General features: G+C 37.7%; 1 protein-coding gene across 1 annotated transcript in view; it reads right to left on the bottom strand.

The window, feature by feature from the left end:
• Positions 1–15811, bottom strand: part of LOC311172527 (ubiquitin-conjugating enzyme E2 variant 2-like) — a gene marked incomplete at both ends in the record, with an annotated part of 155556 nt that extends 139745 nt beyond the window's left edge. Inside the window, 2 exons of the mRNA XM_084236003.1 lie at positions 10498–10603; positions 15739–15811. Coding sequence (XP_084092129.1) covers positions 10498–10603; positions 15739–15811 — 179 coding nt within the window. The remainder of the gene's footprint in view (positions 1–10497; positions 10604–15738) is intronic.
• Positions 15812–16145: the final 334 nt, after the last annotated feature.

The raw sequence follows: 16145 nt of genomic DNA, 5'->3' as shown, positions 1-16145 counted from the left end.
AGTAATTATGCACAATTCACCCTTTAAAAGTAAAAAAAGGAACAATTGTGTAAGAAAAAAAGTGGGAAAAATATGCACTTCCCTAAGTGGGTAGTACCTACATAACTTATTTCTGTTCTTCTGCATAGTCCATTTGTCTATTCTACCCCTTTTATTTATTCATTCAATTGTTTATTTATCTCTGCATGGACTTGTGAATGTTTATTTTATACTTGGGGATATAACATTAAATTCTATAATTTTAATTAGTAACCATGAAGAGACACTCTACATTAAACCTGTATTTTGTTACTGATTAGTAAAAGATAACTGGGTTAATGGTAATAAAGTGTCAAATCAAATTTCAGATTTACCATTCATTTACAAAATTATTTGTGAGTATATCTTCACAACTCAGTATGTGTGCATACTTTTCCCACCCACCACCCACGTCCTAGTGCTAGTGCATCATCATATTGAACCCTCTGCCTTTCCTGCCACTGCCTGACCCCTTCCCCTGGTACCCACTGTATTTTTTTTCAGTGTCTAAGAGTTATTTTTGTCATGTTTTTCTAGATCATTTTGTTTGGTTATTTAAATTCCACAAATGAGAGGATCCATCTGGTGATTTTCCTTTACTTTTGTCTTATTTCACTTAACTTCATCTTCTCTGCTTCCATCCATATTGCACAAAAGGTAAAATTTCATCTTTTTAAGTAGCTAAGTAGTATTCCATGGAGCATATATATGTAATAAATTCATTAAGATTTTTAATACATTTTGCCATATTGCCTGTCATAAATGTCACAAAAATGTCCACTTTCCATTTTAAACGATACCTCCTAAAGATTCATAAAGGGCAAGGAAAGTATTTTCTCATCCTAATATCCCCAGTAGACCTATATAGAACTTTTCACATTTTTAGGGACACTGCTTATGAAATACTCATCTTACATGTTATGTGGTTTTCCTTTATCATCAGCAAGACTTCCATCCATGGGAATTATTTCAGGAATGGCATTTAAGCTCGACATTTGGAAATGCTTTTGATTCAATTGATGCCTGCTGGGGTGAATTCCTCTCTTGCTCTATTTATTTGTCTTCCTGCATTGGATGGAGACAATAATGGGCAGCTTTAGCAATTTCCATATCTACCAGAGGTCCATGAGAACGCTGGCAGTGCTCCAACTACGGGCACAACAGCGCGCTAGAAGGAGTGTGATTGATCCATTGTAGCAGGTGCCTAAAGAAATCCCAAAAGGTCAGGTTGCCCAAGATTACATATTTATTTCAGTATTAATATTGATGCCATGATGCCTTATACCAAACATCATGTTTAATCTTCCCTTAACCCTGCAGAGTGATATCCTCATTTTACCAACATCAAAACAGGAGTTAAAAAATGTTGAGAAATTTGCCTGGAGTAAGCAGAGCAAAAATTTAGTACACAAGTTCTCTAGTTTGTATCATTTTTCTTCAAAACCATGTTGCTTCACATGGTGTAGATGATAGTCACAGATAAATGTGGATTTACATGTGTAATTTATAATGTTTATATTTGGCTGCTCCGGTGTGTGATCCTGTTTGGAGGAAAGGATATGGTAGGAAGCATAGCAGAGAATCACAAAATTAATCAGTGGATAATTCAAAGTTTAATAGAAAAAGAAATTCGATGTCAAGATGTCACTAGCTTTACTTTAATTCTAAATTCTTTCCTCCTAATCCTATTAAACAGGAATTAAGTCACAACATAAATGCAAGTTTAGAGTTGCTGATCTAGACAACATGATCTGCGAGGTTAGAACCCTGCCCATCGCCTCATCTCAAGTCAAAGAGCTTTGTCAGGTCTAAATGCATGATGTATTGATTCATAACTCTTGACCCCTTGCTAGAAATAAGGGATTTATTTTTAACAACAAATTCTGTGGCTTCAGTTAGACATTTTAATTGCAGTTCACCTCTTATTTTTCATGTGCATTTGATTAAAACATTTAATCTTTTTGAGTCTGAGTTTTCCGATTTAAAAATATTATGGTGTTAAAGATAGCAGAGCAAACCCATTATTACTCTATTGAGCCTAATTAAAATACACACAAAACAAACACACAAAAACAAAATAGCATTAACAGAACACTTCCTCCACCCATACCACAAATTACCAGCCACATCTGTTAAGTTCCTCTGACGATTTCCTCAGAATAAGGAAGCTTCAGCCCTCAGAGAAAGTGGAGGTTAGAGAAACCAAAGACAAGCACTAAAACCAACACTTGAAAGTTGACCATAGACCTGAAGCATGCAGAGGGGGTGGCGGGAGAGTGAAAGGAGGTGTGAGAATGTGGGGGTGGGTGGGGGAGAGCTCAATGGACTATGACAGAGGACTATGCTTTGGTGATGGGAGAGCAAAGGTGAGCACACCTGAGGGGAGAAATCAGCTATTGCCAAAGCATTAACGGAGTGTAAAACAATGGTACTTGATTAATACGAAATGAATAAAATGATATTAGAAGTCAGCCTTTCCATCAGACTTGTAGGTTCAGTAATGCTGTGACTGGAGAAAGGATGCCCAAGACTCTGCAGACACACATCTTCTCGGGGTCATAGCAGCACTGGCAAACAATGGGCCCATGTTTTCCAAGGTGCGGCTGAGATGGTTACTGGACAGGTGCTGTGGAGGGGGGCGTGTGGTTAAATCCAGCCAAGAAAGGGAAGCTGCTCTTTCTTTCGCAGGATTTGCATGAATGTTGAAGAAGCAATGTTGCCATTGGATGTAGATTGCAACCAGGCTGCTTCCAGGAACCTTGATTCCAGAATCTCTAGTCTGTCTTTTCATGTTGGAAATTCACACCGATTCAACTTTGCCTTCCTCCTTCCCCGACCAAGCCCCCTTATAGTCCACTCCAGTGCATAGTCCTCAGGTTTCTACCTACATGAGTCTGTAAAATTTCACACTATTTGTCTAAGTATGAAAACTCTTCTCAGACTTTGTATATGTGCTCCTTGGAATATATTGCAACTGAGCCTTGGGTCATGAGGATTGTGGAATCAGGTCTGCAGGGGATTCAGCTTGCCTGCTGAAGAGCATTGTCTCCAGCAGGATCATTAGTCAAGGGGAAGCATAGGTACTCAGATAGGGAGGAAGTTCTCCCCTGCCCCCCACACACCCTAGGAATTGAGAATTCACAATCCCCAAACCAACTGTGAGAGCCCCATCCATTCCAGATTTTAACACAAGAGATCTGAGGAGGTTGTGACTCCCATGCACTTTGCAATGCAGACAACAGTCAGAGAAGGTTTTGCATTTGGTTTCGTGAAATATTTGCCCTATAGTCCTATGGAAGAGCTGTTGTGGAAATGCCTGTTTTCTAATTATGCGTAGGGATGAAATTTAAAAGTCCCCAGCCTGTTATTGTTTTTTTTTTTTTTAAAGATTTATTTATTTATTTATCAAGCATTGGGTACAGTCAGAAGCGTGGGAAGGTGAGAGAATTCACCAGAGCCAGAGCGGGGAGCAGAACAGGCAGACTGAGGAAATACACTGCTGAGGGGAGCAGCGGGAGCAGAAGGAGAGGTTGTCGCACCATGTGGGACCCTTGCCCAAAGGCCGGAGATCGAACTGGTGCTTCAGAGGCTGCGGGCAGCTTTGCAGCTCAGCGCTCAACTGCTGCGCCACCACCCAGCCTGTTATTTTTGTCCTTCAAAATCTTCAACATGTTCAGGAGCAGCCCACCAACCCCACAAAACCTGCCCACTTTCTGCCTTAATTTTCTATTGCTTCAACTATTAATATATGGTATCACCCAATCTCATATTCTATAGGCATTCAACTCTAGGCAACTTTAACTATATTGAGAATTATTTAATAATGGTTATTGATGATTAGAAAGCTCATAAGTGGTTCTTTTGCTTTTACCATAATCATATTATATTATCATATGGGGGAAAATGTCCTTTTCCTTATTGCAGAGTTTTTAAGTGCTTACAAAGCATGCATTTAAACTCATGACTAACAGGCAAGAAAAAACCAAAGAGCTATTGCCTACCTACCCCCCCCAAATCAAAAGAATAACATTGCATTTCATAGCAGACACATGATATGACTTATTTAAATAGCTACATCTTTATTTTATGTGGCATCACCTGGAAAAACATCAGCAAGGGAAGAGAATTGCTCCCTCTCAATACTATATATTTTTATTTGTGGGACAAGGAATAACTCTATTATTTATCTCAAATAACACAGTCAAGCTTTTGATATTTCTCAAACTGTTTCCTTAATATTGGCAAAGCTATTTTACTGCTCTCCATTGGATCCCTTTTCTGTGAAATGGCAATTTTAATACATGAAATTTAAGAGACATAACTGATAAGGAAGCATTGTGTGAGCACAAAGAGACACACACATTGTATTGCATCTTCACTTAGAAATGGTTTGTTCATTCTGAGCCTTGAGACCTGAAACTGGTTTTTTGTGTCATCATATAATCATCCTAGTTTTTTCCAATTTTCTGCTGGCCCAGTTCTATACCTACATTTGTCTGTGGCCTATTATTTCCAGACTTCCGTCTGTTCGACTTTAACCTCTTTAAAAGTTCCAGGCAGGCAGAACTCAGCAGTCAACAAAACCAGGATCCACCTATTTAAATCTTGCATTTATGAAGTGTTAACTAACAGTCAGACATATTTTAACATGAGATATATATATATATATGTCATCTTATACATATATATGATACTATATGACATATAACATTTGATACATATCCTAAATCATGACAGGTATCATGTTTTAATTAGGGTTAAGATAAACTATTCTTATAGGAATAAGGTTATTTTCATATATAATATTTTTATGAGAATATAGTGAATGGGTAAATGGTTAGTAAGTGAAAAGTAGATCTGGAATTTAGACACATGGGATCATTTTCTGTTGATCCTCATATGTATATACTTACATATAATTTTTCAATACTCAACCTGATTTTCCACTGTTGAATTGAAACATAACACATTTTATATTATTTCTTTTCATACAGAAGTTATTTCTCTATTCTCCATTTCTCTGTTTTTGCTAACCAAATTTTTATTTCTTTTCCCAATTTGTTCTTAAACTTCCCTAGAGCTCTGTTCCCCTAAATTCCCCTCTACTCCATAATTTAAGAGCATAGTCAAGGAGAACATTTTTCCATGAGTACCAGGTCTATGCCACCTATTACCTTTACTGCTTAAGAGAGGAACCTTAAACATCATTCTTAGGTTATCATTAGAATCATCCCTGGGAGACTTTTGGTTTCTCTGGCCTGGTCTTAGACCCTTTCTCTCTGATATACTCAATTATTACAACTCTCATAGAACAACTTTTCTCAATAATCTGTTTTAAGGAGTCAGATTCCTGCTAAACCAAATTTGTCATTAATTTAACTAGATGACACATTACTTTTCAATAAAAATATAACCACCACTTTTAGAAGAACCTCACCATATAGAAAAGCTATAAGGATGCCAAATTATAATCACAGGATTATTGGATAGTTACAGAAATAGAGCAAGAAGACTCAAAAGGAGGAGATTAATGACTAATGGCATATCAATAAAATAACCTGATCCATCCATATATATATAGCTAAGACTGACCATTGGGGAAGCCCGATACTCTGGGGAAAGTTTATCAGAATACCCAACCCCCGTGCTTTCCTTTCCTCATTTTACATTCTCTGCTGAAAGATCCCTTTTGCAAATATGTTATTTATTTAGCTTTCTTAAAATACATTAAGATATATACTTTTTTTTAATTTATACTTTTGTTTACTGATTGAGATAACATTCCCCCAGGTTCTAAGCCACTGTATTGTGGATGAAATCCATCAGCACCTGCCCCTTAGAGTCCTAGAAATGTTTCACCATCACTCATAGGTGTCACTTATATAACATTTGCATCTTTAACTTGACTGTCTGGAAATTCTTCCCAAACCCACCATATGAAAAAATACATTTCAACATAGTAAAAACTTTGGCACTTTACTTTTACCTGGCTAAGGAATTTGATTTTCTAATCATTGCTTTGGCCCCAATTTGCTGAGAACCATTTGACTAATCACAACTACTTCTGCAGCTCGGTTTCTCCATAGGGAAATGTGAGTTTCAACTAGATGTTTGCTCAAATTGGCTGGCATAATTCAACCTGTTACCCTAGAGCCTCCTTCAGGCCATCAGCTTTAGCAAGACAATTTAATAATAAAATAAAAACAGCTAGGAGTGTATCAATAATCAGATATTTACTCTGGCAATTCCTTTTAAAAGATATAAATGTTTCAAAAGCAGAACAAAGAAAGAAACAATGGATAGTTTGAAAACCTAAATGCAGTGTTTCTAATACCCCCATAAAAGCTTGAATATATTTATATTTCTGCTGAAAAGAAACTCAATCCCCTCCAAATTAAACTGTTGATAGACATAGAGAAAGGTGTTTGCCATCAGCAAGGTAATTGACTTGGCATCTGATATCACCAGTGAGAACATAGTCATAGGAGAAGTTAATTTGACTGTCTTGAGGGTATTCATTCATATAATTCATACACACAGGAGAAACGTCATTACTTGTTGATGTCAAATAGCTGGATTAATCGAATGTTAAAAGTTTGGAGATAATTAAGCTACACATATCTCCCATCTTAGAGACTGATAACTCTTACTTTATGTTTGAATACTAACAGTGAAAAATAAAAGTCAAAGGAGTTGATGCTAAGTAAGTTAACATCTATAAAAAGTATCCCCAGAAGGGCCTCCCCAGTGGCTCAGCAGTTGAGCGCTTGGCTGCAAAGCTGCCTGCAGCCTCTGCAATGCTGGTTCTATCCCTGGCCGCCCGGCGAGGGTCCCACATGGCATACAGACCTCTTCTGCCACGTCCACTGCTCCCCTCAGCAGTGTATTTCTTCAATCTGCCTGCTCTGTTTCCTGCTCTGGCTCTGGTGAATTCTCTCACCCTACCGCGCTTCTGACTGTACCCAGTGCTTGTATAAATAAATAAACAATTTTTTTTTAAAAAAAGTATCCCCAGAAGCTTGTGATTGTATTTAACAGAATATAAAGAGGCCATATTTTGTGTTTCTAACTGCAAACTCTCTGTAAAGAAGCACATTTAAAAAATAAAGTATATTTATAAAATTTTTAATATGCTTTGCATATGTTCTAATATGTGCTTCTCAGAACATGCACTAGGTTGGTAAGAAAAGTGTGATGCCTTAATTATACAGAAAAGGAAATTTTTTGTGTTATTCTGCACTGTTATTTTGCATTTAGCCATGTCCATTCTTAGCCCTCTGCTCTTTCCACTTACTACCTAACTATAATTTCAGATCCAGATTACAGATAATCTTGTCAGGAATTCTTTAAGTTTCAAACAAATGTATAATATTCATTACTTATTATCATTTAATCAAATGCATTCTACTATTAATACATTGCCTTGAAATTATTCTATTGTCATAATCATTAATACCACCCTGATTCATCAACAAATAAATGGATAAAGTGTAGTATCTTTATAAAATGGCGAAGCATTCCACAATAAAACCTAAAAGACTTATTCATGGTACAACATGGTTGAAATTTGAAAACACTCTACCAAGTGAAAGAAACCACTCACTACAGAAAACATTGTGTGATTTTTTTAATATAATATTCAAAATAGTTAAATCTGTAGGGACAGCAAGTTAATTCATATTTAATCAGGTCTGGGTGGGTAGAGAGGAAGTAAAGAGTGATTGCTGATCACCTGTCAAGTATATCTCAATAGTGTTGTTGTGTACGTATAGATTAGAGAGATCAATAGATGATGGATGGATGGATGGATGGATGGATGGATGGATGGATGGATGGATGGAGAGAGAGGGGGGAGTTAGAGAAAGAGAAAGAGAGAGAGAGGTTTATTATCTATATAGAGAGAGTGTGTACTGGAGGAAACAAAATATGCAAAATATAATTGGTCAGAAAGGAATCATTTTACTAGAAATGACATTTATTTTATCATGATATTTCTTTGACATCAACTTTTTACCCATTTGGGCAACTCTTTCTGTATTTCTTAACTCAGTGATTTTTCTATTTCAGCACACATTGCAAAATCACAGGACATATATAATTCTCACTTATGAGAAAAGAAACATCCAAGTAAATACCTTGCCCTATGAGGCTATGTATTCATAGGTGTCTAAGTATTTGATTAGGATTAGAGTCCTAACATGAAAGTTTCAAAGAAAGCAGGAAAACATGAAATATAACAAAATAGGATAAGGTCAAAAATGCATCTTAGTTAATGAAAAAGATGGATTAAATTGTAGGGGCTTTACTAAATTCGTATTTGGTTGCTGAGTTATGAGATATCAATATTATTGGAGTTCCACATACAAGTTCATAAAGTTAGATACCGATCACAGGTAGTCTAAAAGTTATCACCGAATAGCACAAAAATGACTGTTTAAAAGCAGATGATCTTGGCATAAAGTCCTTAATTTTACAGTCAGTAGATTCAGGTTTAGCTTCTTGATGTTTCACTGGTTCTTTAAAAAATGTCAATATATTTCTTTAACTTGATCAATCCCCTTTACATTAAATCACTCAGAAAAATATAAACCATGAAAACATTGCAGGATTTTGTTGGTGGGAGTAAAGACTTCAGATGTATTTTGAAAAAAACGAATTAGCTCAGGTGCACTTAACTCTGTTTATTGTTACCTCTGGATCACTAACAATACATTATTGGTAGTTTTCATAAATAGACTGTTTCTCCAGAATTAGAACACCACAAAAAAACTACTTAATGTGACCTCATCTCACTTTGATGCAATTTGATGTGATATGATGCAATTTAGAAAATGTGGGCTGAGAACCTTAATTTCCATTATGGTAGGTCATGAGGATAGCCCTAGAGGCTCTTACATGGCAATGTTTATAAATAGGACCACATACAAATGACTCATAATACAAATTAATGAGTTGAAGAGGTATATCCATAACACAGGGCACACAGAGGAGGGGGTGATATATACTAATTTGGGAGAAACTTGAGATGATTTCCTGGAATGGTGTGCTCATGGGCTAGTTTTTGAAATTTAAGTGGGAGTCTGTCAGATAAAAACTGAAGAAGACTTGGGAATGGGTGTTGTCCTGGGCAGAGAAAAAGTTGGCACTGATGTCCAAAGGCAGGTGCCTCCTGGGATGTTCAGGGAATGTCCCACGAGGCTGTTCTACATGGAGTTGCTTTGGGAATGTTTATTTTATTGTGTTTTTCCCCCTTCCAGCCCCACCACACACCACCACCACTACCACTACCACCAACATCCTGACACCAGAAGTGGGAGATAGGCAGGATGGAGGGAAGGCAGAAAATTTGTTCCAACATGTCTTCTTTTTTTCATCATTTCCAACAGATAGGTCTATTCAAAAGCCTGGTAATTAAGCCAGAGATCTGGTATCCACAACTCCATGAAGTTGAACCATATGGTTACTTTCTCTTTCCCCTGGTTATAATGATCAAACAAAATAACAATGACTACTCTTAATGACAATAATAATATCAAAATTGACAGTAACAGTGACATATTTGCATAAGTCCTATTACTTGCAAGCTTTGTTTTAGTCCATGTATATATATTTACTTAGGTAAACATTAGAACAGCCTTATAAGCTACCTACCAGCTATACTCCTGTATCATAGGCAAAGAGACTGAACCATTTAGATATTAGATCTAAATTTGCATACTAAAATGCAGCAGAGCTAAGATTTCCAGCCTCGCTCTAAGTCGTCAGGTGCACCACCCCAGAAAGTCAGAGTGTGGAGGGATTGGTCAGGACATCAGGTTAGTGGATAGGAAGGAGGGCGATCCTTGAGTCTGCGTATTCCACGCTGAGTTTCTCCTCATTTGGAGAGGATGGAAAAACACTGGAGGGTTAGTTCAAGGCAATTTCATGGTAAAATCTGTATTTCTTGAGAATCAAAGTTCTTAGGGAAGGCCACATGGCTTTTATTAATTAAGCTTTACACTTCATTATATTTTATCTTCCATTTTCATACAGGAAAAAAAAAAATGATTTCCTGCAGAAGGGTGGAGCGTGATCCCAAGCAGAGAAGACTAACTGCAGGGTTGAACCAATACTACAGACAAGATATCAAGGGAGAAAATTTCCTCGCCAAGTGGCAAAGGACTTAACAAGTATAAATGGCACCTGGATGGCAAGAAATGGTGGCAAACTGGTAGGTTGCATAGTGGTTAAGTCATTTGCTGATGGACATGCAATGGTGTGTGGGTGAAGTTAGCTCTCTGCAGGGGATGGGAGGAGACCACGACATGTAATTTTTGTTGACTGTTAAAGATATTGACCTAGAATTAGGACGAGATGCAGATAATGGGCTCCCAGGGCTGAGCTGGAGGTATTGTGGGCTGTCTGGATGGGATCCCTGAAGCCACAGCCTCAGTGGTAGATGCTGACATTCAGAACCATGGCTCCCGGCTTCCCACGGACCTGGGGTTGAAGGGCACCACCGCAGCCATTCCTTGCCTTCTGAACAAGCTCAAATTCTCATCCTTTCTCAACTTCAACTTCTTCATCTTCAAACGAGGGATAAGACCTATTTCAAAGAATTATTTTGAAAATATAATTATAAAACACCAATAACATGGCCTAGTGCTTTCCAAGTTGAGTCCTTGGTGAATAAATTAATAATATCATTGTTACTCATTTTGCTTTTGATGAGGCAGGGAGGATGAAGACAGCAAGAATTAATTCTGGTTCCTCCACCATACTAGGTACCCGGAAAATGTTTGGACATGAATTCTGATTCAAGCAATTGTTAGTTTTTTCTTCCTAACTGAGGGTGTTTATTAACCTCTCTCTCTCTCTCAAATTGTTCATCTACAAACTGGAGTTAATAATACTACCCACCACAATAGAGTATTAGATGGGTGAAATGAGTTAAGGTGTAATATGTATTTTCAGTGGTGCTCAACACAGAGTGAGGACCTCACAGTATTTATTATATTTTTATTTGAAATCAGGGACAAACATTGGTTATTCTTAGTGGAATCTTTTCAAGACAGACTTCAACCTGTAACTCATCAATGGTGATGGAAAATTTTACAGCTTTCCTGGGAAAGGAGTTGAGTTAAAGAATGAAACCTATTGAAGACACAGAAAAGAATCACATTTTTAACAGGATGTAAAAATGGAAATATGGACAAGAGAGCAAATGTAAGAATGTAAAATTTCTGAACCAAAATACATATGAGGAAGTAATTCCACTACCCTTGGACCTCAAAGGCACATCAAGAACATAAAAGGAATCAGAGGGTAGAGAACAAAAAAGATATTTGAATTATGCCAAAATGACTTTGGACGAGGCTGTCAGCAGGCTGAGCATTTTCCCCACTGCCCACAAAGATGGGTGGGAGCTGGCTCAGCTCCATCACATTCTGGGCAAAACAAAATAAACATGCAGGTGTTTGATTCAAAAAGCAAGAAAATAGTTTTTTTTCCCTTTTCTTCTGTATTCTCCTTCTTGATGCATTATAGATTTTATGTACTGCTTAATGTCACACTCTCTTAGGTACAAGGATTTTGCTGAGGACAGGTCCTCGCCCAGGGCCCTGATGCTGCCCCATGACCCACTACATGGGGTGTGTGTACTCATTTACTCTTCTAGGACCAGTGCTCAGGCCCCAGCCTGAGAACTCAGAGTTAGGAGACCAGGAGCTGTGATGATGTGGGACTACTCAGAAGCACAGACAAGCCCCATGGGACCTCACTTATACAACACAAACTCAAAGACAAAACTACCAAGCATTTTGAGAAAGCACTAGTCCACAGAGCATTGCCCTTTGTGCCTGGGCCCCTGTCTGAGCCTGGTGCCCGTGCAACCTCACCAGCCGTACATCCATGTGGCCAACTCGGGAACGTGTGTGTGTTAGCAGAGGTCAGCGTGATCACAAAACTTGCTATTATCTAACATTGTAAGGGAAATTCAAGACATTTACCCAAGGGCAAAGTAAGATGACCCTTATTGAAAGCACAGAGACAAAAAATAGAACCAAAAAAAAATTTGATTTATTCTATTTTATGAGAAATGCAATCATCCTAATGTTTACCAGGCATCGCTTTATTTTAAATGAACTTCCCAAATCTTTTCCGAAGGTCTCTGTCTGAGAATCTTTAAATTGTGCTGGTAAAAGCATAGGTTAGTAACCACAGATGTACAAGTTAAGATAGTGAAGAAAGTGGTGAAGATACTCTTATTTAAGTTAATAATACTTAATAGTTAAAATAATTCAATATACAATGGTAATAGTGGCTTACAATTATTGAGAGTCTACCGCATGTTAAGGCATTATTCAAAGTATGTTTCCTATTTTATGATTTTTAATATTACTAACTACAGTATTAATCATAGACTTATTTAATATATTCTAATATTACAGATGTAAAAACTGAGACTTGGGAGATTACAGTTACATGACTAGGATGGCCTGGACTTAACCCAGAATTTGTTTGGCTCAGAAAGTTAACCCTGAGGATAGTTTCCATTTGACTATTTTCTTGTTAATGGAGAATTTGGGGCTGAACTTTCATGTCATGGTTTTCCTTAGTGTACAAATTTTGCTTCACATGGTAAAACAGTAAGGCACAGCCTGGGTGGGAGAAGAAAGCAATAGGAAAATGTGTAATGACTATATACATCATATGCTTTTCCATAGAAAGCAAAAAATTCCAACACTATAACAATGGCATGAACTTCAGTCACAGTCATTCCATTTAACAGAAAATGTATAGATGAAACATACACACTCATATACATATATGTGCACATACATGTGTGGCTGTGATCACATATGTGATCAAAATCAAACATACATATGACTTTTATTATGAAACTATTCTTTATTATTTTTTTGTCTGCAAATGTTTGTAACAAGGGCCTCCCCAGTGGCACAGCGGTTGAGCACTGGGCTGCGAAGCTGCCCGCAGCCTCTGCAGTGCTGGTTTGATCCACGGCCAATGGCGAGGGTCCCACATGGTGTGCAGACCTCTCCTGCAGTGCCCGCTGCTCCCCTCAGCAGTGTACTTCATCAGTCTGCCTGTTCTGCTCCCCAGTCTGGCTCTGGTGAATTCTCTCACCCTCTCATGCTTCTGACTGTACCCAGTGCTTGTATAAATAAATAAATAAATGTTAAAAAATGTTTGTAACAAGTAGGATGCAGTTACTGTGTATATTCCTACTATGTACATAGATATCATTTTTCAATTCTTCAAGAATCTTTGGCAGGAATTTCACAGTTTTTACCTGACAGCATAGTGCACTATTAATTCTAACATTGACAAGTTGATTTTAAAATTTTAATAACCAGAAAATTAATGAGTGCTCACCATCTTGTGACCTGATTAGTAATTGGGGTGATGCCATTATCTTGGTATCTTGTAAGATGCTAGAAACTTCAGCTTGAGGTGAGACTTTTGTATAATTTCTAACTTGTCCTGACATGCAACACCCATGATGCCTTGATGTAGTCAACTTTCATTTCTAAGAGAATTTAAAATCCTCTTGAAATTGCCACTGCTGATCTGTGGTCTGTGACAACTGATATTTGTATTAGGTTACTCAACTCAATACTTCCTTCCAAATATTTCTGTAGCCCATAAAACATTCAGATGGAAGGAAGCATGTTCTTTTATTAAGCACATTTTTGTGTGTGAATCCCTTTGCTACTATTCTTGGGGGATAAGTCATCTGCCATAAACATTATGTTCTTTGGAATTTATACTGTCCTGACAATATTAGTTTATCTGCCACCAGGAATTGTGCACATTTAAAAATAAAAATAAGGGGCCTCCCTGGTGGCTCAAGGGGTTAAGCACCACACTATGAAGAAATCCACAACCACTGCAGCATGAGTTTGATCCCTGGCTGGCCAGGGAGCTACCCACATGGCTCAGCAGGCCTCGCCTGACTCGCCCGCTGCTCCCCTCAGCTGTGTATTTTGGTGGATCTGCCTGTTGTGTTCCCTGCTCTGTCTCTGGTGAGTCCTCTCACCTCCCACACCTCTGGCCTGTACCCCAGCTCTTGTATGCATAAATAAATAAATCTTTAAATAAATAAATAAAATAAATAAATAAATAAAAATAAAATAAGAGGGGCCCACTGACAGTAGTTTCCTTTGGAATAGTTCAAAATATGCAGCAAATTGGCCTGCTTACTTCCCCACCCCAAGCCTTTCCAGAGACTGAAAATCCCTTGTTCCCCAAGTTTAATTCTTCAGCCATTCATGTTTGTCATGCTAGACATTTTCTAACCTGGAGTGGTGTAAAAAATGCATTTTGCTTTCTATTGAGTAAAGTCATTTATTATTTAAAGTGCTAGGGAAGATTTAACAAAAATTTCTCCCAGAGAAACAGCTCAAGACAGTTAAGGAGACAGAAGAGTTACGTTTGAATATACTTGGTCTCTTTGAAGAAAACAAGCCTTCAGCCAGCTGGACATTGAAACCTGCTGGGAGGGTGGAGGGGGCAGGAAAGGGAGGGGCATAAATCAACCTGACCCTGGGTGCATCTTCTTGAACCAGCTTGGCCACTGCCTCTAGATAGCTGCCCATCTCCAGCTACTAGTTTGTTCTGCATAATAAATGTAATGATTCTCCTGCTCCTTTAAAGCGGGTTTGAATTTCCCATTTTTAAAACAATGAGAAATGTTCGAAAAATGGGGCAGAAACTATATAAGGAAATGTTAATCTTATTGAGTGGAGAGATGCTCTCATTTCTTTGTTGGTTTTACATAGCATTTAAATTAGAAGCAAAGGCAGATTGTTCCCGTTCAGGTTGACTTTAACATGATCTACAAGACACTATGGTGACAGGAGGTATCCCCCGCTGGGGGTCAAGTCTATGCTCTGCCCTCATAACTTCAACTCCTTGTCTCTTCACACCCTCAGTCTCAGATTCCTCTTCATTGGGCAAAGGGTTGAATTCCATTTCCTCTAAGATCTTTCTCATCTCTTTTGAAAGGTCTTTGACTCATATCCTGGAATGATGCTACCTTCCTTTCAAATTGGTTGGGATTCAGCGTGAACAGCCTTCATTATACTCTCCTGGAATAAAGGTAATGAGGAGAATGGAGGAAAACAAGAACAATGAATATTTATAGTTGCAATTCTCTGTGCCTGCCACTTTCTCAGATTCCCTTTTCAACCTGCACTGGAAGCAGGTATTATTATCTCAGTTTAAAGAATATAAAAAAGAGACTCAAGTTGTTGAAGTGACCTCAAGGTCGCAAAGACCAGGCAGTGGTGGAGAGTGGATTAGAAGCATACCTCTCTTGGCTTCCATTTGACACAGTTCCCTTCTATCTTTCCTTTCATCTGTCCCTCTGCTGCTCCTTTGCTAACCTCCATTGTGGATTCCTATTCTTCTGGGAATATGTCACTTGCAGATAGCCATTTGATTTTTTTTATATAGATACTTCATAGAAATAAATTATCCTAACATCAGTGAAGAACAGATAGCATATCCTATTTTTAATATGAGAAGGATGAATAAGTATTCAGTAGGTTAAGGAAATTAACACATAACAAGTAAGGGGTAAGGCAGAATTTTAACATAGATTCCTCTTCATCAGACTTGACAATTCATGTTTATCTAAATGTCCCTGATGCCCTTCCCAGAATGTCCCTGCCTCCTCTGCCTATTGACCAGTTGTCCTGCATCCAACTCAAGCCTCACCTGAGGTAACTTGGATAGTGGTAAAGAACCTCTTTGCTGAATTAGCCAATCTGACTCCAGGCTGAATCACCATCTTGACTACCATGATATTAAGAGTTGACTATGGAGAATAAATAAGTTAAATATATGTATATCCTTTCAACAGGGCCTGGCATGTATTTAGTATTTAATTAATGATGATGATTTTTATTGCATTATTTTCTTACAAAACAAATAAGAATGGTAACTATATATACATATGGGGAATTTTCTTTTTCTTTTAATTCTATTCACTCAATAAAACCTATAATACTTGCTTTTTATAATAGATACTTTTAGAGTTATTTTTATACTTTTATGAATTTAAAAGTGGATTATGTTTCCAATTTGTACAGTTACCCTCACTGACACCATTAAATATTAAATAT

This window comes from Talpa europaea, assembly GCF_964194135.1.
Source record: "Talpa europaea genome assembly, chromosome: 6".
In the NCBI taxonomy this organism is placed as follows: Eukaryota; Metazoa; Chordata; class Mammalia; order Eulipotyphla; family Talpidae; genus Talpa; species Talpa europaea.
Note: the sequence above shows the minus strand (reverse complement) of the source record. Positions and strands in the feature narration are given on the sequence as shown.